Below are 26,090 nucleotides of genomic sequence, written 5' to 3'. Positions count from 1 at the left end.
TGTCCTTTTCTTACTGTACGGTGCTGGGAGAGTGGCAGTGTACGGCACGAAGCAGACGGTCAGTCCGTGTTTACCGAATGAGTGTCCTGGGCACCTCAGTGACATCACATCCTGTGAGCGCTGGCGTGGCCTCGCACTCTGCGGGAGGCTCCGAGGTCGCAGGGCTGAAGTCACGGTTAATAACGTGCACAGGACGTTCCCGTCGTAGGTCGAGGTTTCCGGCCGCCCACCAGAAGCGCAGCTCGCGGGCGTCCGGCGGCTGCCAGGTCCAGGCCTTGGGGCTCGGGGACGCTGGCCAGGGGCGGAAGCGCTGGGAAGCGCCGGCGCCCTGAGGCTGCCTGGGAATCGACGGTGCGAGGGAGGGAGCGGGACAGCTCACTTATCGCGGTGTTTCCGCCCTCTTCCGGGGAGCTCTCTCGAGAGCAGCCAGGGGAAGATGGCCGTGCCGTGCTGTTGGCTGTGAGGCAGTGGTGGCGACTGCGGCTGCTGGGACCCGGAGTCCAGGGGTAGAAGGCCGCTGAGCTCCAGCTCCAGCCGAGCGCGCGCGCGCGCGTCCCGCCGTGCCCGGGCGGGAGCCGGCCCCAGCCGGCGGGAGATGCGTGTGTCCCGGGCTCGGCCGCGCTCCGGGAGTTCATGCAGCGCTGGAGGCTCCTGGCCGGCGCACTAATCGCCTTTTGCCGCCGCAGAGCCAGCTCCGTCTCCCGCGGTGAGCCTCCCGGATCCCCTTGCTGTCTCTGGTGGCGGCGATGACCGGAGAGAAGATCCGCTCGCTGCGGAGGGACCACAAGCCCAGCAAAGAAGAGGGGGACCTGCTTGAACCCGGGGATGAGGAAGCAACGGCTGCCCTCGGCGGAACTTTCACGGGAGGCAGGCTTGGCACGGCCGGCGGCAAGGGCAGCAAAGCCTGCCATAAGATTTTCAGTAACCATCACCACCGGTTGCAGCTGAAGGCAGCCCCGGCCTCTTGCAACCCTTCGGGCGCCCCAACTCTGCCTTCGCACAATTCCTCCGTGACTGCCACCTCCCCATCCCAGGCTCTTGTGGCCAGCACAAGCCCCATCGCTGTCGTCGCAGACGGAGGCGGTTGCCCCGCACACTATCCGGTGCACGAGTGCGTCTTCAAGGGGGATGTGAGGAGACTGTCCTCTCTCATCCGCACACATAATATCGGGCAGAAAGATAATCACGGTGAGGAGCGCTAGCCCTTCTCCGCCTCTCCTTCCCCGAGCCCAGGGTGCGCCTGCTCTGGCATCTGGACTGCTAGGTTCCCCTCCAGCTGATCCTTCTTTCTCTTCTTGGCCCAACTGCCGGGCCGGATGCTCGTAAACCCTGACCCTTCTTCAGTCACGGCATGCCAGTGGCCTGGGGCTTGGTTCCTGTGGGTGCGAAGGAATGTTTCCTTCTGGCCCACTTCAAAGTTTCCTGTGAGAAGCAGTTTTGTTTATCTTCGAGGGCGACCTTCAGTGTGCTGGTTTTTAACTAAGATTTAAAATCGTCCGGCCTGCTCTTCTCTGTTTATGGAACTGTGTTTGTCCCCTACCCCCTTTTCTCCTCTCCACCTTGGAATCTTGAATTTCGAGTCAGAAATTGCCCTTCTCTCTTCATTAACCGGGTACAGATCCCAACTAGATTTGGACTGGTTGTGTGTTCTACCTGGTGTTTAGGCTGTCTTCTCCTTTCTTGTTTACTTCCAGGAAACCCAGAGTGTTTTGGTGTGTGAAAAATATGCAATGAGGATTCATTGGCATTTGATACCTGCAGCAATTAAAGTGACTTCTTGGTAGCTCATTTTAAAAGGAATTGTTTTTGTCCCTTTACCTATATAATTGCTAGAATATCTTGCTATAATGCAATGAAGACAAGCGATGTCTTAGCTTCCTGGCTGTGATTGAAATAATACTGTGGTTTTTCCGTAGTAATTTCGTCATACCCTGTTTGAGAAATTACTTTTGTAATTGAGAAGTTATCTTTCTGTTTCTTGCCTGGGTTTATTAGCTGGGTAGTTGTTTCTTTTAGTTTTGAAAACTGATGAGATTGAGTTGGCTTTTAAACAACAGTAAATTTTTTTTACTCATGGAAACTAAGGTAAATACTACTATTGCTTTCAGCATTTGACAGGCCATTTGAAAGTGGGTAATTAGCAACTATTGTTGCTAGATGTGCTTTTAACTTAGCATGGTGGTTGTGTACATTCATTTGGGACACAGTCAACTTTGGGCTGAAATGATGTAGCACACTGATGAGACAGTTACCTGTGGAATAAGCTACCTTAATTCTGTTGAATTCTAGGCTGCTTAGCTAAGATTGGGACAAAAAGTGAACCTAAAAAAGTGTGTGAAGTTTCTGTTGGTGGTATGATTCTCTGCACTTGTTTTCTGAATTTAGGACGTGGTAGTAATTGAGACAATATCCCTGCTGACAGTAACATTTGAAGTTGCAAATACGTTAAGGTAGTGCCCAGCTTTTACTCTTGCATTTAATTTATTTCTTTATTTTACTTTTGTATCAAACTTGATGTTGTTTGTTGCTGGTTATATGATCTAACCCTGTGGCAACAGAGGTGGGTGGTAACTTCAGTTTACTAGTCAGGTACCAGGAAGTTTTCCACATTTGGTTGGCCTAGTAACTGGATGTTTTATGGCCATAGCCATTCGAGTTATATGACCTGAAAATATGCCTCAAAACAAAGGATAGGATGTTTTATAGAGCTAACTCCTTTTTTCTTCAAGATTTATTTATTGTATTGAAAAGTTAGATATACGTAGAGAAGGAAAGACAGCGAGGAAGATTTTCTGTTGATTCAGTCTCCAATCAGCTGCAGCAGCTTGAACCTGTGCTGATCTGAAACCAGGAGCCCCTTCCAGGTCTCCCATGTGGGTGCAGGGTCCCAAGGCTTTGGATGGTGCTTGAATGCTTTTCCCAGGCCACAAGCAGGGAGCTGGATGGGAAGAAGGGCTGCCGGGATTAGAACTGGTGCCCATATGGGATCCCAGCATGTTCAAGGCAAGGTGAGAACTTTAGCTGCTAGGCTACAGCGCCAGGCTCAGAGCTAACTTTCTTTACAAGAAAACATGGATGAATATCACAGAAGATGCTATTGAAGGATTTTTTTAAAAAAGATTTATTTATTTTTATTGGAAAGGCAGATTTTCAGAGAGAAAGATCTTCCGTCTGCTGGTTCACTCCCCAAGTGACCCAATGGCCTGAGTTGAGCCAGTCTGAAGCCAGCAGCCTGGAGCTTCTTCATGGTTTCCTATCTAGGTACAGGGTTTCAAAGGCATAAACCGTCCTTTGCTGCTTTCCTAGGCCACAAGCAGGGAGCTGGATGGGAAGCGGGGTGGCTGGGATATGAACCAGTGCCCATATGGGATCCCAGTGTGTTCAAAGTGAGGACTTTAGCCGCTAGGCTACTGCGCCAGGTCTTTATTTTATTTTTAATAATGATTACATGGTTGATCAGGGTGGAAAGGATCGAGGTTTAGAGAAATTTTGGTGAACTGATTGCTTCCAAATTTGCTATTTCTTGTTGTTCCTGGGAGAAGGGGAGAAACAAAGGGGGATCCCACTCATGACTTTCCACACGTGGTTATAGAAAAGTCAGATATAGAGAAGGAGATACAGAGAAAGATCTTCCATCTGCTGGTTCACTCCCCAAGTGGCCACAACAGCCGGAGCTGAACCGATCCAAAGCCAGGAGCCAGGAGCTTCTTCCAAATCTCCCACCCTGGTGCAGGGTCCCAGGGCTTTGGGCCATCCTTGACTGCCCTCCCGAGCACAAGAAGTGAGCAGGGTGAAAAGTGGAGCAACCAGAATACGGACTGGCACTCACATGGGATCCCAGCCCATGCAAGGTGAGGATTTAGCTACTAGGCTTTCATGCTGGGCCCTTGAATACCTTCTGTCACATATAATTTGGTAAGATATTGTAGTAATATGTAGGATTTTTTAAAAAGGTAAAATGATAATTATCCTCCTCAATAACCATAGAATTGAGAATGATATGAAACCTTTAGAAGATTTGGTTTTGACTGCACTTTTTGTTAAACTTATAATTGTTTTTTCCTTTAAAGTAAATATCCTTGAGAAGTTAAGCAACTTCTTTGTATATGAGTCAGGAGTTTTTTAAGTTGATGAAAGCTATGGATATATTAATTTTTAAAACCAGTGTTTTCTAGATGTGAAAAGTTTCTAAATATTCTGAAAAATTTGGCAGTTTCTAATGTCTTTAATTATGTTGCTTGGCATGTGACAAATTGTTTTTTTTCTGTATACAGTTTATTTTCACTTTCACTTCATTGTAGTGGCTTCCAGGAGCTATTTTACACAATTATTAGAGATTCCAATTTGTTAAAATTTATTTGGCTTGTTAGAGTCAAATGTATAAAACTCAATGAGGTGATAACGAAAGGGTTAATATCTACCTGGTGGATGGCAAATTTCTTTATATTGAGATCTAAAAAAAAATATTTTTAAAGATTTATTTATTTTTATTGGAAAGTCAGATATATAGAGAGGAGGAGAGACAGAGAGGAAGATCTTCCCTCCGATGGTTCACTCCCCAAGTGACCCCAACGGCCGGTACTATGCTGATCCGAAGCCAGGAGACAGGAACTCTTCTGGGTCTCCCAAGTGGGTGCAGGGTCCCAAGACCTTGGTCATCCTTGACTGCTTTCTCAGGCCACAAGCAGGGAGCTGGATGCAAAGCAGGGCCACCGGGGTTAGAACCAGAGCCCATACGGTATCCTGGCGCGTGCAAGGCGAAGACTTTAACCACTATGCTGTTGCGCCGGGCCCAAGATCTAAAAAAATTTATTTTCAGAATGATCAAAAATTCACATTTGAGGATTGAAAAACTAGGATCATCTGGTAGTTATGTGACATATTTATTATTAATTATTCTACATAGTTGTTTTGTTTTCCTTTTTTTTTTTGTAGATTTATTTATTTTTGTTGGATAGGCAGATCAGAATTTTGGAGAAGGAGAAACAGATTTTTTGAACCACTCCCCAGATGGCCACAGTAGCTGGAACTGAGCTGCTCTGAAGCTGGGAGACCTTCTTCCAGGTTTATCTCATGGGTGCAGGGTCTGAAGGCTTTGGACAATCCTCTACTGCTTTGCTAGGCCACAAGCAAGGAGTTGAATAGGAAGTGTCACAGCTGGGACACAAACTGACACTTGTGGGAGAGGAGGATTAACTGATTTTAACCATTGCGTTGGGCCCTGCTGTTTTCTTTCTGCCACTGAATTCTTCATGATGAGCAATGCAAAGGAAGGAAACAAGTGAAAAGTGGTGCTGGAGTCCCAGGATAATCCGTTAAAGTCTGTTACACACCTGTGGATGTGAGGGTGATCTGCGGGGCGCAGTTTGTCTCTGTGTTTGTCTGGCAGTGTTCATTCACTTGGTATTCATGAGTGGAGAATATGATCCCCCTTTTCTCCTGCCTGTGCATCGCCAATCGAGCAGGACTATCTTTGTGTTAATTGGTTGTGTTTCTGATGGTATTGCCTTTAGCATTGTAGAATCTGACATTACAGTATTGTGATGTGAATACATCTGCAGATTTACCTGCAGACTTACAAGGAAGAGACGGTCCTCTTGGTCCTCTCTTGCTTGAGATCCAGTGATCAAAATCCTCCCAAAAAGGCAACAGAGATTCTCACTTTTGACAATATTTGATCCAGTTATTTATTTATTTTTAATTTAAAGTACTTACAGAGAAATGAGGACACAGAGAGAGAGGTCTTCCATTCATTGGTTCACTCTCCAAGTGGCTGCAATGGCCAGAGCTGAGCCAGGTAGAAGCCAGGGGCTGGGAACTTCATCTAATTCTACCACGTGTGTCAGCTGCCCAAATACTTGGATCATTTTGCATGCTTTTTCCAGGGAATTCGTGTGGAGCGGGATTTGAAGTAGACCAGCTAGGACATGAACTGTTCCCTTTATGTATGCTGGTGTTGAAGGAGATGGCTTTACCTTCACACACCTCAACACTGACTCCTTTCCTGTTTCCCTTCTAAGAGACAGGAAAGTTCTGGAGAATTAATTGAAGAACTGAGTCCTAGGTAGTATGGTTGCTCCAAGTTAATCTAAAATGTATGTGAGCAAAAAGGAAAAGTTACTTTTTTAAAATAACTTTTGTGGGCCCAGCATGATAGCGTAGAGGTTAAAGTCCTCACCTTGCCCATGCCGGGATCCTATATGGTCGCCAGTTCTAATCCTGGCGGCCCCACTTCCCATCCAGCTCCCTACCTGTGGCCTGGGAAAGCAGTTGAGGATGGCCCAAAGCCTTGAGAACCTGCACTGCGTGGGAGACCTGGAAGAGGCTCCTGGCTCCTGGCTTCAGATTGGCTCAGCTCCAGCCATTGTGGCTACTTGGGGAGTAAACCATGGGACGGAAGATCTTCCTCTCTGTCTCTCCTCCTCTATATAACTGCCTTTCCAATAAAAATAAATAAATCTTTAAAAAAAGAAAACAAACCAATCTTTAAAAAAAAAAATAAAATAACTTTTGTCAGTTTAAATTGTTTGAGAGGAAAACAGTTAGCTGGAGTTCCCTTCCTCTGGTTTACTCCTGGGATGCCTACATTGACTGGTGATGGGGAGAGGAGGTGAAGCTGGGAGCTGAGGATTTCAGTCCAGATCTCCCATTCAGGCAGCAGGAACTTACTTCAGGCATCATCATTGCCTCTTAGGGTCTACACTGGCAGGAAACTAGAGTCAAGAACCAGAGTCTGTCATTGAATGCAGACACTTGGAGGCAGGGATCTGGGTGGTATAACGACAAGGTTAAACACTCAACCCAAGTATGTATAAACTAACTATGTAGCCTAGTGTAATATAATCTATTCTTGGGATTTATTGTTAGTTTGTTATTGTTGAAATTGCATAGGTTATCTGCAAACTAGAATGCTGTATATTTGACTCAGATCAAGGTTTGAGACCATGTGTCCTTACAAATTTCTTGTTTTTATTTGAAAGAGTTGGGCCCGGCAGCATGGCCTAGCAGCTAAAGTCCTCGCCCTGAACGCGCCAGGATCCCATAAGGGCACCGGTTCTAATCCCGGCAGCTCCACTTCCCATCCAGCTCCCTGCTTGTGGCCTGGGAAAGCAGTTGAGGACGGCCCAAAGCCTTGGGTTCCTGCACCCGTGTGGGAGACCTGGAGGAGGTTCCAGGTTCCTGGCTTCGGATCTGCACAGCACTGGCTGTTGTGCTCACTTGGGGACTGAATCATCGGATGGAAGATCTTCCTCTCTGTCTCTCCTCCTCTCTGTATATCCACCTTTTCAATAAAAATAAATAAATCTTGAAAAAAAAAAAAAGAGTTAACAGAAAGAGGGAGCGACAAATCAAATCTGGCTCACGGCCCAGATGGCTGCAGTGAGCAGGACTGGGCCAGGTGGGACTCAAGAGCAGGAGCTTCAGGGCTTGGCAGCGTGGCCTAGTGGCTAAGCTCGTCGCCTTGATCCCATATGGCCCCTGGTTCTTATCCCAGCGGCTCCACTTCCTCTCTATCTCTCCTCCTCTCAGCATATCTGACTTTGTAATAAAAATAAAATAAATCTTTAAAAAAAAAAAAAAGAGCAGGAGCTTCATTCAGGTCTTCCACACATTCAGGCCATCCTCTGCTTTACCCAGGCCACAGGAAGGGAGCTGAATCACAAGTGGAGCAGCCTGAAAACAACCTCGCGCCCATATGGGATGCTGGGGTGGCGGGTGGCAGCTGTATCTGTATGCCACAATGCTGGTCCCTGCTACAATTTTTTTGTTTGTTTGTTTTCCTGCTACAAACTTATGATACTGTGCTATTTATTTAACCTCTGAAGTAACATCTTAGGGCATTTTATTTTTATATGAGATAAGGGACTTCAAAATGTTTTAATCTGAATGCTCCTGCAATAATAGGGCAACTAATTATCCATATCTGTCTTCACCTTTGGTGATGTGTTAAGTGTCTTCCATTAGCAGCTTCTCTTGTGTTTAAGTTTTGGATGGGCCTTCAGGTGATGGTTTTGTCTTGCTTGGGTTCATAATGCTTGTCAGTGTATGAAAAGATGCAGTTTATCTGGCTTTCCAGTAAGTCACCTCAAATGTTATACTGATATAGCTCAGATTAGTTTGGATTCTTGGCTGTAGGTATCTGTCTTGTGGTTAATGACTGCTTTCTCTTTCTCAGTACTGTACTGAATTCTATAAAACCATTATGTTATGCTATTTATATATAGCCTCTATGCATGTTTTCTTTCTTGGTATTCATGGAGTCATGTGTGGAGACCTAAAGTATCCTGGTGCGAGATATTTTTTGGGTTAAAAACAGGTTTTGTCATTGTCTTTTGGTTCTTTAATTATAGTTTCATTTAAAAAAATTTTTTTTAAATTTTTATTGGAAAGGCAACTCAGATTTATGGAGAGGAAGAGAGTTATTGAGAAAGAACTTCCATCCACTGATTCACTCACCAAGTAGCTACTTTGCCTGGAGCTGAGCCAATCTGAAGCCAAGAGCCAGGAGCCTCTTCTGGGTCTCGCATGTGGGTTCAGGGTCCCAAGGCTTTGGGCCACCTCTACTGCTTTCCCAGGCCACAAGCAGGGAACTAAAAGGGAAGTGGATCACTGGGACATGAACCGGTGTCAGTATGAGATCCTGGCACTTTCAAGGTGAGAATTTAGCCATTTAGCCATTGTGCTGGGTTCCCTTTTTCCTTTTTGTTTCTTTTAATTCTTTACATGTAGTCTGACTTGATATGTGATAGACATATAATATAAGCTGTTTCCTGAAGTTTATATTCTGATGAGAGAGACAGATGGTAAACAAATTAAACGTGGTACAACTGAAAGTAAGTATAGTAGAGTAAAATAAAGGGTGAGGAGGACACTGCTAGCATTATCTGGGGTAGTAATTATTTCATTGTAGTCCAGGGCAAGGAAGTCACCAATGAATGAGTAGATTCATAGCAGTGGGCCTTAGTGCTTGGGTAGTAGAAAATTAGGGAGTAGAACAGAGTTTAAGCAGAAAATAACAAATGCAAAGACACTGGCAAAGTATAGGAAGAAGACCAGTGTGATCGGAACCAAGTGAGCCAAGGAGATTGGAGAAGACAGGAGATTTTAGAGATAGCTCGGGATGTAAGCACATAAACTTTTCTAGACTATTGGTAAGAATTTTTGGCTTTTATTCTGAACAACATGGGAAGCTTTTGTAAGGGTTTTGCGCGAGGAGTGACACCATCGGTTTTTCAGGGCTTGTTCTGGCTATGTCTGTGAAGCAGAATGGGCAAGGTTAGTGAAGTAAGTTATTAGAGTGAAGGGAGCAGCTGGAAGTGATGAGATGATGAAGCTGTTAATGATTTAGATATAAGATTCTGTGTGTGTATGTGTGTGTGTGAAAGTTTTTGTAGCATAGTGCTATTTTTAGAGAAAACAGTTCTTTTTTTTTAAGATTTATTTATTTTATTACAAAGTCAGATATACAGAGAGGAGGAGAGACAGAGAAGATCTTCCATCCAATGATTCACTCCCCAAGTGACCCCAACGGCCAGTACTGTGCCGATCCGAAGCTGGGAACCAGGAGCCTCTTCCGGGTCTCCCACGCGGGTGCAGGGTCGCAAGGCTGTAGGTTGTCCTCAACTGCTTTTCCAGGCCACAGGCAGGGAGCTGGATGGGAAGTGGAGCAGCCGGAATATGAACCGGCGCCCATATGGGATCTTGGGGCGTTCAAGGCAAGGACTTTAGCCGCTAGGCCATGCCGCCAGGCCCCACAGTTATTTTCTGTTGCTTACTTGGATGTGACCTGAAGGTGTTTATGAATTACCTGGAATTATATTGGTGTTCTGGGACTAGTAATTTTCTTCTTAGCCTTATAATTAAAGGCATATGAAGTTAAAACTATTTTTATAGCAATAGCAAGCCCTTTCACTGCACTGGCATTTTCACTGATGGTTCAAAGGTTAAGACAGTTTAGTGTAAGTCAAGGCATCAAACAGCGCCAATTTCACCTAATGCTTTTGATGAAACTAAAAATAGTGAGAAATGATGAATTTTATTAAATCTTCAATGTTTTTGTTTTCAAGGTTTATCTTACTTGAAAGGCAGAGAGAGAGAGAAAGATCTTTCATCCATGGGTTCACGTCTCAAATGTGCACAACAACCAGGGCTTGACTAGGCTGAAGCTTTTTGTTTGTTTGTTTGTTTGTTTGGGAAGTGACTTGATGAAGACAGAAATTAGAGGGGAGGGAAAGCAGCACTTGGCAGAGAGCCAGGAGATGGGGCTCTTGAGAGGAGAGAGAGAGACTTCAGAAGGGCCTCCTTACCTGGGCAGGAACCTGTGGATAAGATGTTCTCCATGGGTGTTCTGTCCAACAGTTAGGAAATGGCTGGGCAGTTCTTGAAGATGTGGCCAAGATTTTTGTGGGCTTGGATGGTCTCAGACCCCCCTCCGCCCCTCCTTGGAATTCCACATCCTACTTCTGTAGGGGTAAGGGGCAAAGGTGTCTTCTAGCTGCTTCCTGCTGAAATGCAGTTTCACTCAGGTAAAGGAGGCCTTGGAGATGGAGGATCCACAGAGCAAGCGATGGCCTGGGTCATCCAAATTGCTGTTGCAGAAGTTGGTTATGATGCAAAGTTCATGTTCAGGGGCATCTGGAGTTTGAAGAACCCTTGTGAAGTCGAGCCACGTGATTCTGACCTGTCTTTTTCACCCCACGTTACCTGAAAAGTTCAGTGAGTTCTTTGCTCAGCTTGGCATTAAAAGGTCAGAGATCTACTGCAGACGGATCCCTGATGCTTTCCCAGATGCATTGCAGGGAACTGGTTAGGAGGAAATGCGGCCAGGGAGCAAGCTGGTACCACAGGGATGCTGTATTGAGTGTCCCCTCACCTCTTAGGCCCTAACACTGGCCTCTAACTTCCATCTTGATTACATGCTTCTTTGGTGTTCTTTGTGATGCAATTGGAATTGTTTGTGAAGTCCTCTATTATATGCTCAAGTAAAAAGTAGGTAAAATTTGTAAAGTAGGCTGTACTTTTTTCATGGAATGTGGTTTTTTCTTAACAGCTTGGAGACAAGCCAGTTATTATAATTTTAATATTTGCAGACGTTTTCCGAATAAAGTGAGCCTATGACTCCAAGGAAAATGGCTGATAGTATTTGTTACTATGAAAAAAATTCAGCGTTTCAAATTAAGTTTAGAATTGTGGAAAACTTTTCTCTACTACTGTGACAGTTTTTTCAATGTTTAAAGGACTGTTTTGGTCAGATTGAAAGTGATATTACTAAGTGTAATTTTTTGGTATTGTATTGTGAAATATATTAATATTTGGAAAAATGGCACCTATTTGACCACCTACTGATTTTCTTTTTTTTTTTTTTTTTTTTTTTTTTTTTTTTTAAAGATTTTATTATTATTGGAAAGCCGGATATACAGAGAGGAGGAGAGACAGAGAGGAAGATCTTCCGTCCGATGTTTAACTCCCCAAGTGAGCCGCAACGGCCGGTACGCGCCAATCCGATGCCGGGACCAGGAACCTCTTCCGGGTCTCCCACACGGGTGCAGTGTCCCAATGCATTGGGCCGTTCTTGACTGCTTTCCCAGGCCACAAGCAGGGAGCTGGATGGGAAGTGGAGCTGCCGGGATTAGAACCAGCGCCCATATGGGATCCCGGGGCTTTCAAGGCGAGGACTTTAGCTGCTAGGCCATGCCGCCGGGCCCACCTACTGATTTTCAAATGTTTAGTATGTGGTGCATAATCATGCAGCAGTCAGTGGTTCACTTAAAGTCCCAGAGAGAGGCCTGGTGCAGTAGCCTAGCACCTAAAGTTCTCACCTTGCATGTGCCGGGATCTAGATGAAGCCCCTGGCTCCTGGGGTTGACCTAGCCCAACACTGGCTATTGTGGCCATGTGGGGGTGAACCAAAACTGTTTCATCTCTCTCTCTCTCCTTCTCTTACTGCACCTCTGCATTTCCAATAAATAAATTTTTTTTTAAAGGGAAACGGATTAGAAATGGAACACCCTGGACATGAACTAGCGCCTGTATGGAATATTGACATTGTAGGTGGTGGCCTAACCTATTACACCACAATTTACCAGTTTTCTTCTTATATTTCAAACAAAGCATTTTATACCTCATGAAATGTAAAATAAATGTAAAAGTGCATCTGACTGCTATTAAACTAGAAATTAAAGAAATTTATTTTCATTTTTAATTCAAGAATTTGCAGTAGTACCACTCTTGCCAGTCATTTGAATTAATTTGTTTTTAGTAAAAAGATTATGGTATTTTAAGTTAGCAAATAAAAATTTAAATTGCTAGTATGTTGTTATCAATAGATATATCCATCTAAGAGGTTCTGACATATCCAGCAATACTCAGGAGTGCAAATGGATCTAAAACCAAAACTGTTTTAAAGGTTTATTTATTTTCACTAGAAAGGCAGATTTACACAGAGAAGGAGTGACAGAAAAAATCTTCTGTTTGCGGTTTCACCCCCCAAGTAGTCACAATAGCCATAGAGGAGCTGAGCTGAAGTCAGGAGCCTGGAGCTTCCTCCAGGTCTCCCATGTGGGTGCAGGGTCTCAGTCATCCGCTGCTTCCCCAGGCCCGAAGCATGGAGCTGGATGGGAAGAGGAGCAGCCAGGACACGAACCAATGCCTATGTGGGATATTGGCACACACAAGACAAGAATTTAGCCATTGAGCCGTTGTACAGGGCCTAAACCAAAGCATTTTTAAGCTATTGGTATACTTAAAAATAATATGCACTTTATTTTATTTTTAAGCTTTATTCATTTTCATCCATTGGAGAGACACAGTGACAGAAGGAAAGAGAAACAGAAAGACATCTTCTGTCATCCCCAAATGCCCAAAACAGCCAAAGCCAGGAGCCTAGAGTTCCATCCAGTCCTCCCTTATGGGTAGTGGGTTCACAGTCACTTGGCATCATCTGTTGTCAGGAAGCTGGATCAGAAGTATAGTATTAGAGACAAATTAAAATCCCAACTGGTGGTTTAACCCAATATGTTACATCTCCTGCCTCCAGAATCTGGATTTTAGAGTCATGGATTTTAGAGTCAATGATTCCCTCATTCTACTTTGAAAAATAACAAATATTAACTTTAGTTTTGTTACTTGTTTTCTCGGGGTTTAGGCCTGCCAGCAGGTGCTGGGGTCACCGAGGGTGAGGCAACAGTGCTCTTTCGCCTCAAGAAACACCAGGGACAAGCTGGTGAGGAATGTCCGCTTTATTATGCACAGGTTACAGGTTTTAAAGGATAAGAAAGGGGAAGGCAGGAGGGAGCCTTCCAGCAGACCTCACGCCCACCAGACGCTGCAATTGGCTGTATGACACATCTATTTTCCTAGATCTTCCTGTCATGTCAGAGGCCATGTTCCACCTGTGCTCCCCAAGACTTTGTAGCCATGTTGGAGGTCACCCTCCTCTTGTAGGCCTGAAAGCAGTGCCTCAGGCCATGGGGAAGGTTGGGCTTAAGCCTTGTCCTCCCAGTAGGCAGCAGGGCAGGGCCTGGGGTGATCACCTGCACTGCTTAATAGGGATAATACTTGTTTAATACAGGTGAGTGAATTAAATTAGGTAGAATAAATGAAGTATAAGGCATAGTGCCTGGAATATTTAATACATTCCCTTCAAGCCAGCCATTCAGTTGATTTTTTTTTTTTTTTGCATAGTTTAAGCAAGGCGGTCGTAATGTTGCTGGAATGTTTTCACCCATTTAGTAATAAAGAGTTGAATTTTTTTTAATATCTTTAGAACCAAGGCATCCAATTTTAGATTTGAAAATCAGATTGTGAACAGTTGATAACAAAGGCTATTTTAAGGTTTTTTTTTTAAGATTTATTAATTTAATTTTTTTTTATTACAAAGTCAGATATAAAGAGAGGAAGAGAGACAGAGAGGAAGATCTTCCGTCCGATGATTCACTCCCCAAGTGACCCTAACAGCTGGTGCTGCGCCAATCTGAAGCCGGGAACCAGGAACCTCTTCCAGGTCTCCCACTTGGGTGCAGGGGCCCAAGGCCCTGGCCTGGGCTGTCCTCTACTGCTTTCCCAGGCCACAAGCAGGGAGCTGGATAGGAAGTGGAGCTGCTGGGATTAGAACCGGTGCCCATATGGGATCCTGGGGCGTTCAGGGCAAAGACTTTAGCTGCTAGGCCATGCCGCCCGGCCCTGTTAAGTTTTTGGTGTCTTACATTTTAAGAGAGCATACACGGTAGCTTAGGCAGCAGCAGGGTAAAGATGTAAAAGGGGCTTCAGGAAGTTTATGAAGATGGAATTGAAAGCTATTTTGTGGCCAAAGATTTTGGAATATTCACTTTTCCCATTATACTCAATTTTCATGAACTTTCTGAAGACTGGTCTATGCATTGAAATATCATTTTTTGTCACCATAATAAACATTTAATTTCAAAATAAAAAACAAAACAGTTCAAGTAGGCATATCTGGTTCATTTTATCTTGTGCGCAGCTAGACCTAAAGGCAGTGACTTTCCATTTCTCTGCCTTCTGTTTGTGTTGGCCCATGATATAGAGGTGTCCACTGCATTTTGAGCTTTAAACTTCACTTTGTCCTGATTTTCTCCGGATTTTCCACAGAGCTAGCATCCTTTACCTGGTTGTGGACAGAAAGCCCTTGGTTTTCTCTATTTCTAGGCTGTGACAAGGCCACAGTCTGGCCTTTTTATTAACATGACCCGGGGCTGGTAGGACCCTACTTTTAATGCTTTGTTCAATGTATGTGTATTTTAATTCAATTTTCCAAGAACTTTTAAAGTAATTACAGTAAAGGTAAAATAAGATTGTTGGATTTAGTCATTTTTGGTTCATGAGTCTTAATATGATAAATAATTTGAATGTGTGATGGAAAGTTTAACATATAATTTGTTTATGTAGTCATGCGTGTATTTTTATGTTTGATGAGTTTTTTATATTTCTGGAGGGTCTAAGAAAACAAGGAGCAGGGCCCAGTGTGGTGGCCTAGTGGCTAAAGTTTTCGCCTTGAACGCGCCGGGATCCCATATGGATGCTGGTTCTAATCCTGGCAGCCCCACTTCCCATCTAGCTCCCTGCTTGTGGCCTGGGAAAGCAGTCGAGGACGGCCCAAAGCCTTGGGACCCTACATGTGAGACCTGGAAGAGCTCCTGGTTCCTGGCTTCAGATTGGCTTAGCTCCAGCCATTGGGGTCACTTGGGGAGTGAATCATCGGACGGAAGATCTTCCTCTCTATCTCTCCTCCTCTCTGTATATCTGCCTTTCCAATAAAAATAAATAAATCTTTAAAAAAAAAAAAAAGAAACCAGGACATGAACTGGCACCCACGTAGGATGCTGCCACAAGTGGCCAAGGCATTATTTACGCTATTATGTTTTAATATACTTAAAAGGTGCAGCAGTCCCCTGTGTTCCTTCTTATTTGCAGGAGATACTTTCAAAAACCTTCCGAAGGATGCCTGAAATGAAAAATAGTTATCAAAGAAGCTTTGCAAAAATATAATTTTCTTTTCTTCCTTGATTCTCCCTATTCCATTCCCTTGCTAAACAGCAACTACTATTATTTCTCCCTTAAATTCTCATTTTTTTTCTCTTGAAAGATAAGTAAGGAATAAGAGCAATTATTACCTCTTCTACTTAGTGCACAAAATTGAAATTTAGAATTTATATTCTCTCTCACTCATTCACTATTTAATTTCTCTTTCTAGCCTAGACTTTTCTTTTGAATTCCAGATTTTGTATCTCCACTAGGGAATCTGAAGATATTTCAACATAAAGTTGTCCAATGTGGAATTAGTATTTTTTACCCTCTTCCTCTTGGCTACACAGTCCCCTTTTAAGTCACATTAACTACCCAGTTGCTTAAGCCTCAGTCATTAGGCTCATTCTTAATCTGCCTCCTCCTCCTCATTTACATGTAATTATCAACTTTTAGTCACTCTACTTCTGTTTCCATTGCTGCCACTTTGGAACCAACCAACCAATTTTGTTATGCTTATCCCTAAATACTGTACCCAGCTCATGCTCATCTTGTGTGTGGTCATTGAAGGATCTTAAATGTAGTTTGTATCATGCTACTTCCCTGCTCAAGATCCTTGAATGCCTTCCTCACTTAAAGGGAAGTTTGTATTTCTAAGTTATGGAGTTCTGTGTGATCTGGGTCTTGCCTGCTTCTCCAGTTTAATCTTGGACAAATCTCTCTCTTTTTCTGTGCTCTATTCTTGTTTTCTTTCAATTCCTTGAATATGCCAAGTTTTTATCTAGCTTCTTAATACTGCTTTTCTTTTTGATTTCTTAACTTTGGCTTAGTTTTTAGATCTCATTTAAAGCAATACTCCTTTAGAAAGATTCTCTAGACGAAAGTATTAATTAGTGTGACTCCTTTTGTTTTCCATATTAACCTTTTATTAGTTTTTGCAACACCACGTTCAACTTTTTCTCATTTTATCTTATTTTGTCTTTCTCTTATTCTCTTTGTTGACTATAAATTTTATAAGAGGAGGGATTATTTTGAACTGCAGTGTCTAGCACTGTTCTTAGCACATGGTAATCCTCTTGCAATATTTATTTAATGAAAGTGAATTGATTTATTTCTGGGTAAGACAGAAGAGAAATAACAAAGCCCACAAACTCCTCTTCTGACTTTGCGTTAGAATACATTAATGACTCTAGAATCAAATAAACTAGATTATGAGCTAAGTTTTTAATTACAGTAATGTGGTGTGATTTTATTTAGAGGCTATTTTAATGACTGGCAGGTGTTTTCCCTTTGCGGCAAGATGAAACCCCTAGTGATTATTGGGTACAGACATGTAATTAAGGAGATAATAGTAAATATTTTAAGCTTGCACATCATCACATCTGTTGCATAAGAGTAACCATAAACTGTTCATAGATGATCAGCATGAGGTGGTATTCCAAAAAAACTTTATTTATGTTGTGGGTGATCTTTAAATGAGAGGAGAAAGTTTCTGATGTGGGAAACAGATGGCTGGCATGGGCGAGTGTGTATCTTATATCTAGCTTGCTCTTTTCTTTTGCCTTCACTAATAAAAGTGGAAAAAATAAGCCTTTCTTTTTTTCTTTAAAGATGTATTTATTTTTTATTGAAAAGGCAGATCTATACAGAGAAGGAGAGACAGAGGGAAAGGTCTTCCATCCACTGGTTCACTGCCCAGGTAGCCACAACAGCCAGAGTGATTGAATCTGAAGATGTGAGCCAGGAGTTTCTTTTGGGTCTCCCATGTGGGTGCAGGGTCCTAAGGTTTTTGGCCCATCCTCTACTGCTCTCCTAGGCCACAAATAGGGAGCTGGAAGGGAAGTGGAGCATCCAGTACATGAACTGGTGCCCATATGGGATCCAGGAACTTGCAAGGTGAGGATCTAGCAACTGAGCCATCACTCTGGGCCCAGAGCTATTTCTAGTATAGTGTTTCAAATTGAGGTATTAACACTAAAGAAATAAGTGGACAGGAAAGCCTATTATGTAATTCAGGGTTGTATTAACATGGAGGACAATTATTAAGGCAAAATAAGAGGCGCAGTAAAAAGGCCTTTGCAAAGAACATAGTATTTTACACTTGATCTTAGCCAAAAGGCCGAGAAGCGATAGAACATAGTATTTTTAAAAAACTAAAAAGAGGGTCCGGCGGCATGGCCCAGCGGCTAAAGTCTTTGCCTTGAACTCCCCGGGATCCCATATGGGTGCCAGTTCTAATCCTGGCAGCTCCACTTCCCATCCAGCTCCCTGCTTGTGGCCTGGGAAAGCAGTCGAGGATGGCCCAAAGCCTTGGGACCCTGCACTCGTGTGGGAGACCTGGAAGAAGCTCCTGGCTTTGAATTGGTGCAGTACCGGCCATTGCGGCTCACCTGGGGAGTGAATCATTGGACAGAAGATCTTCTTCTCTGTCTCTCCTCCTCTCTGAATATCTGACTTTGTAATAAAAATAAATCTTTAAAAAAAATAATACAGTACTCCAGTTTTCTGTTCTATTTAACAATATTATAATTCATATATCACAAAATTAATATACTTAAAGTATACGATTTGATGGTTTTTAAATATATTCAGTCATATAACCATCACTACAACCAATTTGAGAATAGTTGACCTTTTCTATGTAATGAAAATATTCTAGGGCCCGGCGGCGTGGCCTAGTGGCTAAAGTCCTCGCCTTGAACGCGCCGGGGATCCCATATGGGCGCCGGTTCTAATCCCGGCTGCTCCACTTCCCATCCAGCTCCCTGCTTGTGGCCTGGGAAAGCAGTCGAGGATGGCCCAATGCATTGGGATCCTGCACCCGTGTGGGAGACCTGGAAGAGGTTCCAGGTTCCTGGCTTCGGATCGGCGTGTACCAGCCCGTTGCGGCTCACTTGGGGAGTGAATCATCAGGCGGAAGATCTTCCTCTCTGTCTCTCCTCCTCTTTGGTAATATGTGATCTTTTGTGACTTGCTTTTGCTGAGCAGTGTTTTCAAGGTTCACATCCATGCTGCAGCAGTATCCGTATTTCTACTTGTTTTAATGGTTGAGTAGCAATTGCATGGATGTACAGCTATACGTTCATCAATGAATGGACATTTGGGTTGTTTCTACCTGTTGGCTACTGTGAAAAGTACTGTTGTGAACATTAGTGTCTAAGTTTGTGTGGATCTGTTTCATTTTCTAGTGCTTATGCTTAACAGCTGGGTTACAAGGTAACTGCAAACTTTTGAGGAGCTGCCAAATTGTTTTCTTTCTTCCTTCTTCATTCCCTCCCTCCCTCCTTCCCTTCCTTCCTTCATTTTTTTAACGTTTAGGCACTCTTTTTTACTTAAAAGCCTAACTACAGGTTTAAACTGTCCTAAGAACATAAGCTAAATACCACAAACTTAAATCAGCAAAATATAGGTATGATAAGGGTCAAACTGGGTAACCAGTTAAGATCTGAACTTTTTGTTTTCTAAAGTCATTGCTTTATTTTAATTTCTGAACAACAGTGTTTAAAAACTTTTCTTTCCAAGATATATTAATATGCCTTTTAGATTAAATCCATAATAGTGGGTGTAAAGTGGTGACTCGGGTGTATTTATTCATATTTTTATTTATTTTGAGGCGGGGAGAGAGAGTAAGAAATGAAGAGAGAGAGACTTTATGTTTCCTGGTTTGCTCCCCAAATGGCTGCAAAGCCAGCAGGCCTGAAATCAGAACTGTAAACTCAATCAAGTCCCACAGGTATGGGACAGTAACCCAACTGCTTGAACCATCTCTACTGTCTCCCATGGTTGATTTTAGCAAGTGGCTAGAGTTAGGAACCAGTCAGGGATCAAACTCAGGCACCCTGATGTGGGATGAGAGAGACTTCACCAGTGTCTTAACTGCTTGTGTTTTTATTTTGATTTATTTATTTGTCCTAATGAATCATGATTTTCAAGCTGCTGCTGCTTTTTGTTGTTGTTTGTATATCTTCTTCAGAAAAATATCTATTCAGATCCCTTTTCATTTTCAAGTCGGGTTGTCTTTGTTATTGAGGTGTAAGAGTTCTTTGTATACTTGATATGGATTATATGACTCCTGGGGAAAAAAGGGTTTCCAAAATTGTTTCTTCCTTCTTGTGGGCTGTCTTTTTCACTCTTGTTATGGTTGCTATTCTTTGCAGCACAAAATCTTTGAATTTTTAAAACTTTTTTGTTTATTTAAAAGATCGAAACCAAGAGGAAGCCACAGTGAGATAAAGAGGGAGGGAGAGAGGACAGAGAAGGGATCTTCCATCTGCTGGCTGCTGGTTTACTCTACAAATTAGCACGACAGCCTTGTTTGTGCCACAGTTACTCCAGGATTCTAGAACTCCATTTGGATTGTCCATAGGGGTGGAAGGTCATCTTCTGCTCCCTCTTTCGTTGACTAGAGGAAGTGGATTAGAAGCAGTGCAGCTAGACTCAAACCAGCACTCCAGTGTGGGGTGCCAGCATCACAGGGAGCAGTTTAATCCCTGTGCTTTAACTCCTGCACAACATTTTGACTTTGATAAAGTCAGATTTACAGTTGCAGATTGGTATGCTGTTGGTGTCATAGCTAAGAAACTCCTGCCTAATGCAAGATCATGAAGGTTTATTCCTTTTTTTCCTCTTAGTGTAAGCTCTTACATTTGAGTTGGGATCTGTTTTGAGTTTATGTAAGCAGTGATTGATCCACTGATGTATCTGTCTTTTTTTTTTTTTTTTATTGCAAAGTCAGATATACAGAGAGGAGGAGAGACAGGAAGATCTTCCATCTGATGATTCACTCCCCAAGTGACCGCAATGACCGGTACTGCGCCGATCCAAAGCCGGGAACCAGGAACTTTCTTTCAGGTCCCCCACGCGAGTGCAGGGTCCCAAGGCTTTGGGCCATCCTCCACTGCTTTCCCAGGCCACAAGCAGGGAGCTGGATGGGAAGTGGAGCTGCCGGGATTAGAACCGGTGCCCTTATGGGATCCCCGGGGCGTTCAAGGCGAAGACTTTAGCCGCTAGGCCATGCCCTGATGTATCTGTCTTATGCCACTGCATGCTGTATGGATCTAGTAGTGTTTTCTTTTTTAAAGATTGTTTATTTATATTTGAAAGGCAGTTTTACAGAGAGTTTCCATCTACTAACTCACTCCCCAACCAGAGCTGGGCCAGTTCAAAGCTAAGAGTCGGGAGCATATTCAGGGTTTTCCAGTGGGTCAGGGGCCCAAGGACTTGGGCCATTTTCTGCTGTTTTCCCAGGTCATTAGCAGGGGGCTGGGCTGGAGTTGGAGAAGTTGGGACATGAACTGGTGCCCATATGGGATGTGGACACTGCAGGCAAAGGCTTAGAGTACTACTCCACAGCATCAGCACCCAATTTCTGCAGCAGTAAACTTTGAATTTGGAAAAATGTATGTCTTCCAACTTTTTTCTTGGTCTTCATGATTGTTTTAGACATTCTGGGTTTCTTGAATTTTAATACGTATTTTAAGATCAATATATTAATTTCTGCAAAAAAAAATTGGTTGGCCTTTTCATGAAGACTGCTGTGAAAGAGAAAACAAGTCGTATCTAGTACTGGAAGCTGAAAACTCAATTTGAACTTATTTTACTCAGACAGAGTAGGAGAATGGAAATAGATTATTAGAGTATTAGGATGACTTGCAGATGGTTCCTAGGCTGTTATTAACAGATGGCTGTTTATGGTTGTGCTAAAGCATTTTCGTTTAGTTGTGAACTGAACATATTAGTAGTAGAAAACCTTTGCCTTACTGAGTTCTTAAGAAAAAAATTTATTTCTTTTTTTACTGGAAAATCAGATACGCAGAGAGGAGGAAAGAGAGGAAGATTTTCCATCTGTTGATTCACTCCCCAAGCGACCGCAGCAGCCAGAGCTATGCCAGTCCGAAGCCAGGAACCAGGAGCTTCTTCCAGGTCTCCTGTGCAGGTACAGGGTCCCAAGGCTTTGGGCCGCCCTCAACTGCTTTCCCAGGCCACAGACAGGCTGCTGGATGGGAAGCGGGGCTGCCAGGATTAGACCTGGCACCCATGTGGGATCCCTGCATTGCAAGGCGAGGACTTTAGCCACTAGGCTACTGCATCGAGCCCCTTACTGAGTTCTTAATGGAAAAAAATTCAACTGATAGTACCTAGCCTTATAGTTTTTTGGGCAGAGGAGAACAGAAAAATTATAAACATAGAGGTTTTTATTTTTTTTCTTTTGAAAGAGTTGCATTTGTTTAGTGTATGAGAGACAGAAAGAGAGAGCTCTCATGTATTGGTTCCTTCCCAAATACCTGCAGTAGCTGGGACTGGGGACAGGTGCTGCAGATATATTCCAGGTCACCCACATGAATGACAGAAGTGTGGTTACTGAAGCCTGGCTGCTGCATCTTGTGCATTGGTAAGCTAGAGTCAGGAACTGGAGTTGGAGTTTGAGCTGGTGAGCTGGAGCCAGGGATTGAACTCACCCCCGTTGCATAGCTAAATTGCTCTCTGTAATGATACTCTTCTAAGCTTAAAAATCTGGTTTTCTTTTCTTTTCTTTTCTTTTTTTTTTTTTTTTTAAGATTTATTTTATTTTTTGGGCCCAGCGCAATAGCATAATGGTTGAGGTCCTCCCCTTGAACGTGCTGGGATCCCGTGTGGGCACTGGTTCTAATCCCAGCAGCTCCACTTCCCATCCAACTCCCTGCTTGTGGCCTGGGAAAGTAGTGGAGGACGGCCCAATGCTTTGGGATCCTGCACCCATGTGGGAGACCTGGAGGAAGTTCCTGGCTCCTGGCTTCAGATTTCCTCAGCTCTGGCTGTTGTGGCCCCTTTGGGACTGCATCAGCAGATTGAAGACCTTTTTCTGTCTCTCCTCTCTGAATATCTGCCTTTACAATAAATATAAATAAAGCTTAAAATCACGAGCAAAACTTGTTTTCAAAATTTTTAAAAATTATCATGATTAACTATGTATTATAGCAGTGTCTTACCTCTATAAGGAAGAATTATGAGAAATGAAGATTTGAAGTCCATTGAGAAAGGAGGTGTCATTTTTCCAGTCACTCATGAACTTTCATCATGTGTGATGTGTGTGTTTAAACATTTGACCAAGTTTTGTCAAGCTAAATGATTGGAGTAAATTTTATTTCTTAGAAGAAAAACTAGTTATGTCCATTGCATCTTGCTTGTGATCTCTTCATGGTGTTTATCTTATTGATAAGAATTGGTGATGCAATGAATTCTATAAAATTACTAATATCAGGAAAGCAGTCCAAATAAATTTTATTTAATAACTTTATTTTGACATATAGCCATTTATTTGCCTTTTTTCACAAACAAGAGATTTCTCCATTGTGTCTTGTGGCATAACTTTGAGATGAAATTAGTTGTTTAATATCATTTTTTAGTATCAACTTTAGGATTATAATCCAAACCACATAAGCACTATGTAAATTATGTTTGTCTACATTTTCCAATTTTACCATAATTCTTCTACAAACTATGTATTTCTTCAGTCATAATAGTTCTCCCCCACTCACCTGCATTTATTTCCCAAATAGAAATTGCTCTTGCATTTGAACGTATTTCCTTTTTCATTCTTTCTTTTTTTTTATTTTTAACATAGAATGCTGGTTAGAATTGCTTTTCTTTGCCTTGAAGGTCCTTCCTGTATTTAAGGCAAAGTCAGGAGCTCTGTCAGCATCTTTTATTTTCACATCTTTAGCAGAAGACTTCTGATCAACTTGAATGCTGGGATTGGGTTTTACTGGTTTTTGTTCCTGAGGAATAGTGGATATTTAAATTATTTTCTGAATGAGTAAAGAGAAAGTAATCAAAAATAAATATGAAGTCATTTTGGAAAATAAATCTCAAAGATATAATTGATATCCTTTCTGTATAGGGTTGGAAGCAAGCAGGATATGTCGTTTCTAGCAATCCTGGCATCCTTGACTTTGAATCTGCCAAATAAACTGTGTTATTTTATTGTGATATAGTTTCTGCTTAAAATTAGTGGAATTTCGAAAGGAGCTGAAACCACTTTAAAAAATTTCTTATGTTTTTTACACCTTCTAATTCATTTTTCGTTTTTATTTTAGGAAATACTCCTTTACATCTTGCTGTGATGTTAGGAAATAAAGGTTAGTAAATAATTTCTTTTTTGTGTTAATTGCACTCATGTATAGTATGATCAGTTTAAGTATTGTAAGATCAATTTTCTTTTTAAGTATTTAAAAATTAACCTTATATTATTTGCTAATTGAACTTAGCATTTGGTATGTTTAATTTAATAAATATTATAATTTTTCATGACCCTTTTTATTTTTATTTTTTTAAATATATTTTTATTTTTAATTCTGAATTATGTGGTACAATTTTGTATAGGCTGGGATTCCCCCCCAAACTCCCACCCCCTGACAGATTTTCCCCATTTTACTACAATAGTGTAGTCCTTCATAAGGAATCGTAATTCTGTTAATCTCTTATTCAAGTGTACCCCGATGTTGTTGGTACAGACAATGTCAGGCAGTCCAGCATCCCATTGCATGACAGTTTTTAGAAAGAGGAAATACTGTACTGTGTGTCTCTTGAAACCATGCTTTTCCCCTTAATTGTTTTATCAAGTAGATACTTATCATTTCAGAAAACTCTTACTTCCAAACAGTAAGCTTTAGTAACTATGTGTATTTGTAAAATGGAATTTTTAAAATTTTATCTATCAACTCGTAGGTCAAACCTTTTGTAATGTTAGATAATTGCACTTGTACTTGCTCATTTAATTTAAAAACGCAGAGGCAGAATTTAAAAGATCTGTTTTTCTTAAAATTTAAAATTTTATTTGAAAGTCTGAATTGCAGAGAGAGAAGGAGAGACAGAGATCCTCCATCTGTTGGCCCACTCCCCGAATGACCACACCACCAGAGCTGGGTCTGTCTGAAGCCAGGAGCCAGGAGCTTCTTCCAGATCTCCCAGATGAGCGCAGGAGCCCCAGGACTTGGAGCAGCCTCCACTGTTTTCCTAGGCCCTAAATGGGGAGCTGGATGAGTAATGGAACTCAAACTGATTTCAATATGGGATAATGGCGCTGCAGGTGGAGGCTTAATCCATATGTCCTGACACTGTTCCCAAAGATGTATTTTCTAAAAAGGATTTTTAGTTTTTAATTGAAAGGAAGAGTTAGAATACAGAGAGACTGAGAGAGAACTTCCATCTTCTGATTCACAACCCAAATTGCTGCAATGGTCAGAGTGGATGTGGTCCAGAGCTGCTGGTCCAGGAGTTTATTCTGAATCTGCCACATGTGTGCAGGGGCCCAAGCTCTTGGGCCATCCTCCATTGCTTTCCAAAACACACTTTTATAGATCTATTTATGTGTTTAAATTTTTATTGGAAAGTCAGATATACAGAGACAAGGAGAGACAGAGAGGAAGATCTTCTGTTCGCTGATTCACTCCACATGCGGCCACATCAGCTGACGCTGTACTGATCCAAAGCCAGGACCTAGAGTCTCTTCTGGGTATCCCATGTTGGTGCTGCTTTCCCAGGCCATAAGCAGGGAGCTGGATGGGAAGCGGAGCCACCAGGTTTAGAACTGGCACCCATATGAGATTCTGGCACGTGTAAGGTGAGGGCTTTCGGGGCCTGGCGCGAAAGCATAGTGGTTAAGGTCCTCGCCTTGGATGCGCTGGGATCCCATATGGGTGCCGGTTCTAATCCCGGCACCTCCACTTCCCATCCAGCTCCCTGCTTGTGGCCTGGGGAAGCAGTCGAGTATGGCCCAATGCTTTGGGATCCTGTGCCCGTGTGGGAGACCTGGAGGAAGTTCCTGGCTCCTGGCTTCGGATCGGCACAGCACCGGCCGTTGTGGTCACTTGGGGAGTGAATCATCGGATAGAAGATCTTCCTCTCTGTCTCTCCTCCTCTCTGTATATCTGACTTTGTAATAAAAATAAATAAATCTTTAAAAAAAAAAAAAAAGAAAGAAATCTTAAAAAAAAAAGGGAGGGAGTGAGGGCTTTTGCCACTAGGCTAACGCACTTGCCCCCAAGAACACTTTTGTAGAAGATTTATAAATTTTTTTCTTATTGTTGGAAAGGCAGATCAAATTTACAGAGAGAAAGAAGACAAAGATCTTCCATTTACTGGTTCACTCAGTGGCCGGAGCTGAGTCAGTTGAAGCCAAGAGCCAGAAATTTCTTCCAGGTATCCCACACAAACTCAGGGTCCCAAGGCTTTGGGCCATCCTGTACTGCTTTCCCAGGCCATAAGCAAGGAGTGGGAAGGGAAGTAAAACATTCTGGACATAAACCAGGATCCTAGCACTTGCAGGGTGAGGATTTAACCATTGAGCATCACTGCCAACCCTCCCAAGCACATTAGGGAGCTGGATCAGAACTGGGGCAGCCAGGACTTGAACTACCACCATATGGATTGCTGGTGCAACATGTGGAGGCTTAACCTACTCTGCCATGGCACCAGTCCCAAAAGATCTGTTCTTCTAGGTTATTCCTAAATGTAATATTTCAATTGTCTGAATTCAGTTATTCTGAAAAGTGGAAGATTAAGATAGCTGATTGACAACCCTTTGTATATAGATTTTTAAATTTTAAATGTGTTTGCTGAGAGTCTCTTAA

At 42.6% G+C, this 26,090-nt stretch overlaps 1 protein-coding gene across 2 annotated transcripts in view; it reads left to right on the top strand.

Moving 5' to 3' along the window:
* The first annotated feature begins 259 nt into the window (after positions 1 to 259).
* ANKRD13C (ankyrin repeat domain 13C) overlaps positions 260 to 26,090 on the top strand; it is a 79,216-nt gene continuing 53,385 nt past the window's right edge. For both annotated transcript variants that reach the window (XM_058657976.1, XM_058657967.1), the window contains exons 1-2: positions 260 to 1,188; positions 23,556 to 23,597. In XM_058657976.1, coding sequence (XP_058513959.1) covers positions 747 to 1,188; positions 23,556 to 23,597 — 484 coding nt within the window. In that variant the 5' untranslated portion in view covers positions 260 to 746. The remainder of the gene's footprint in view (positions 1,189 to 23,555; positions 23,598 to 26,090) is intronic.

The sequence above is a fragment of the Ochotona princeps genome, chromosome 2 (assembly GCF_030435755.1).
Source record: "Ochotona princeps isolate mOchPri1 chromosome 2, mOchPri1.hap1, whole genome shotgun sequence".
NCBI lineage: Eukaryota > Metazoa > Chordata > Mammalia > Lagomorpha > Ochotonidae > Ochotona > Ochotona princeps.
Note: the sequence above shows the minus strand (reverse complement) of the source record. Positions and strands in the feature narration are given on the sequence as shown.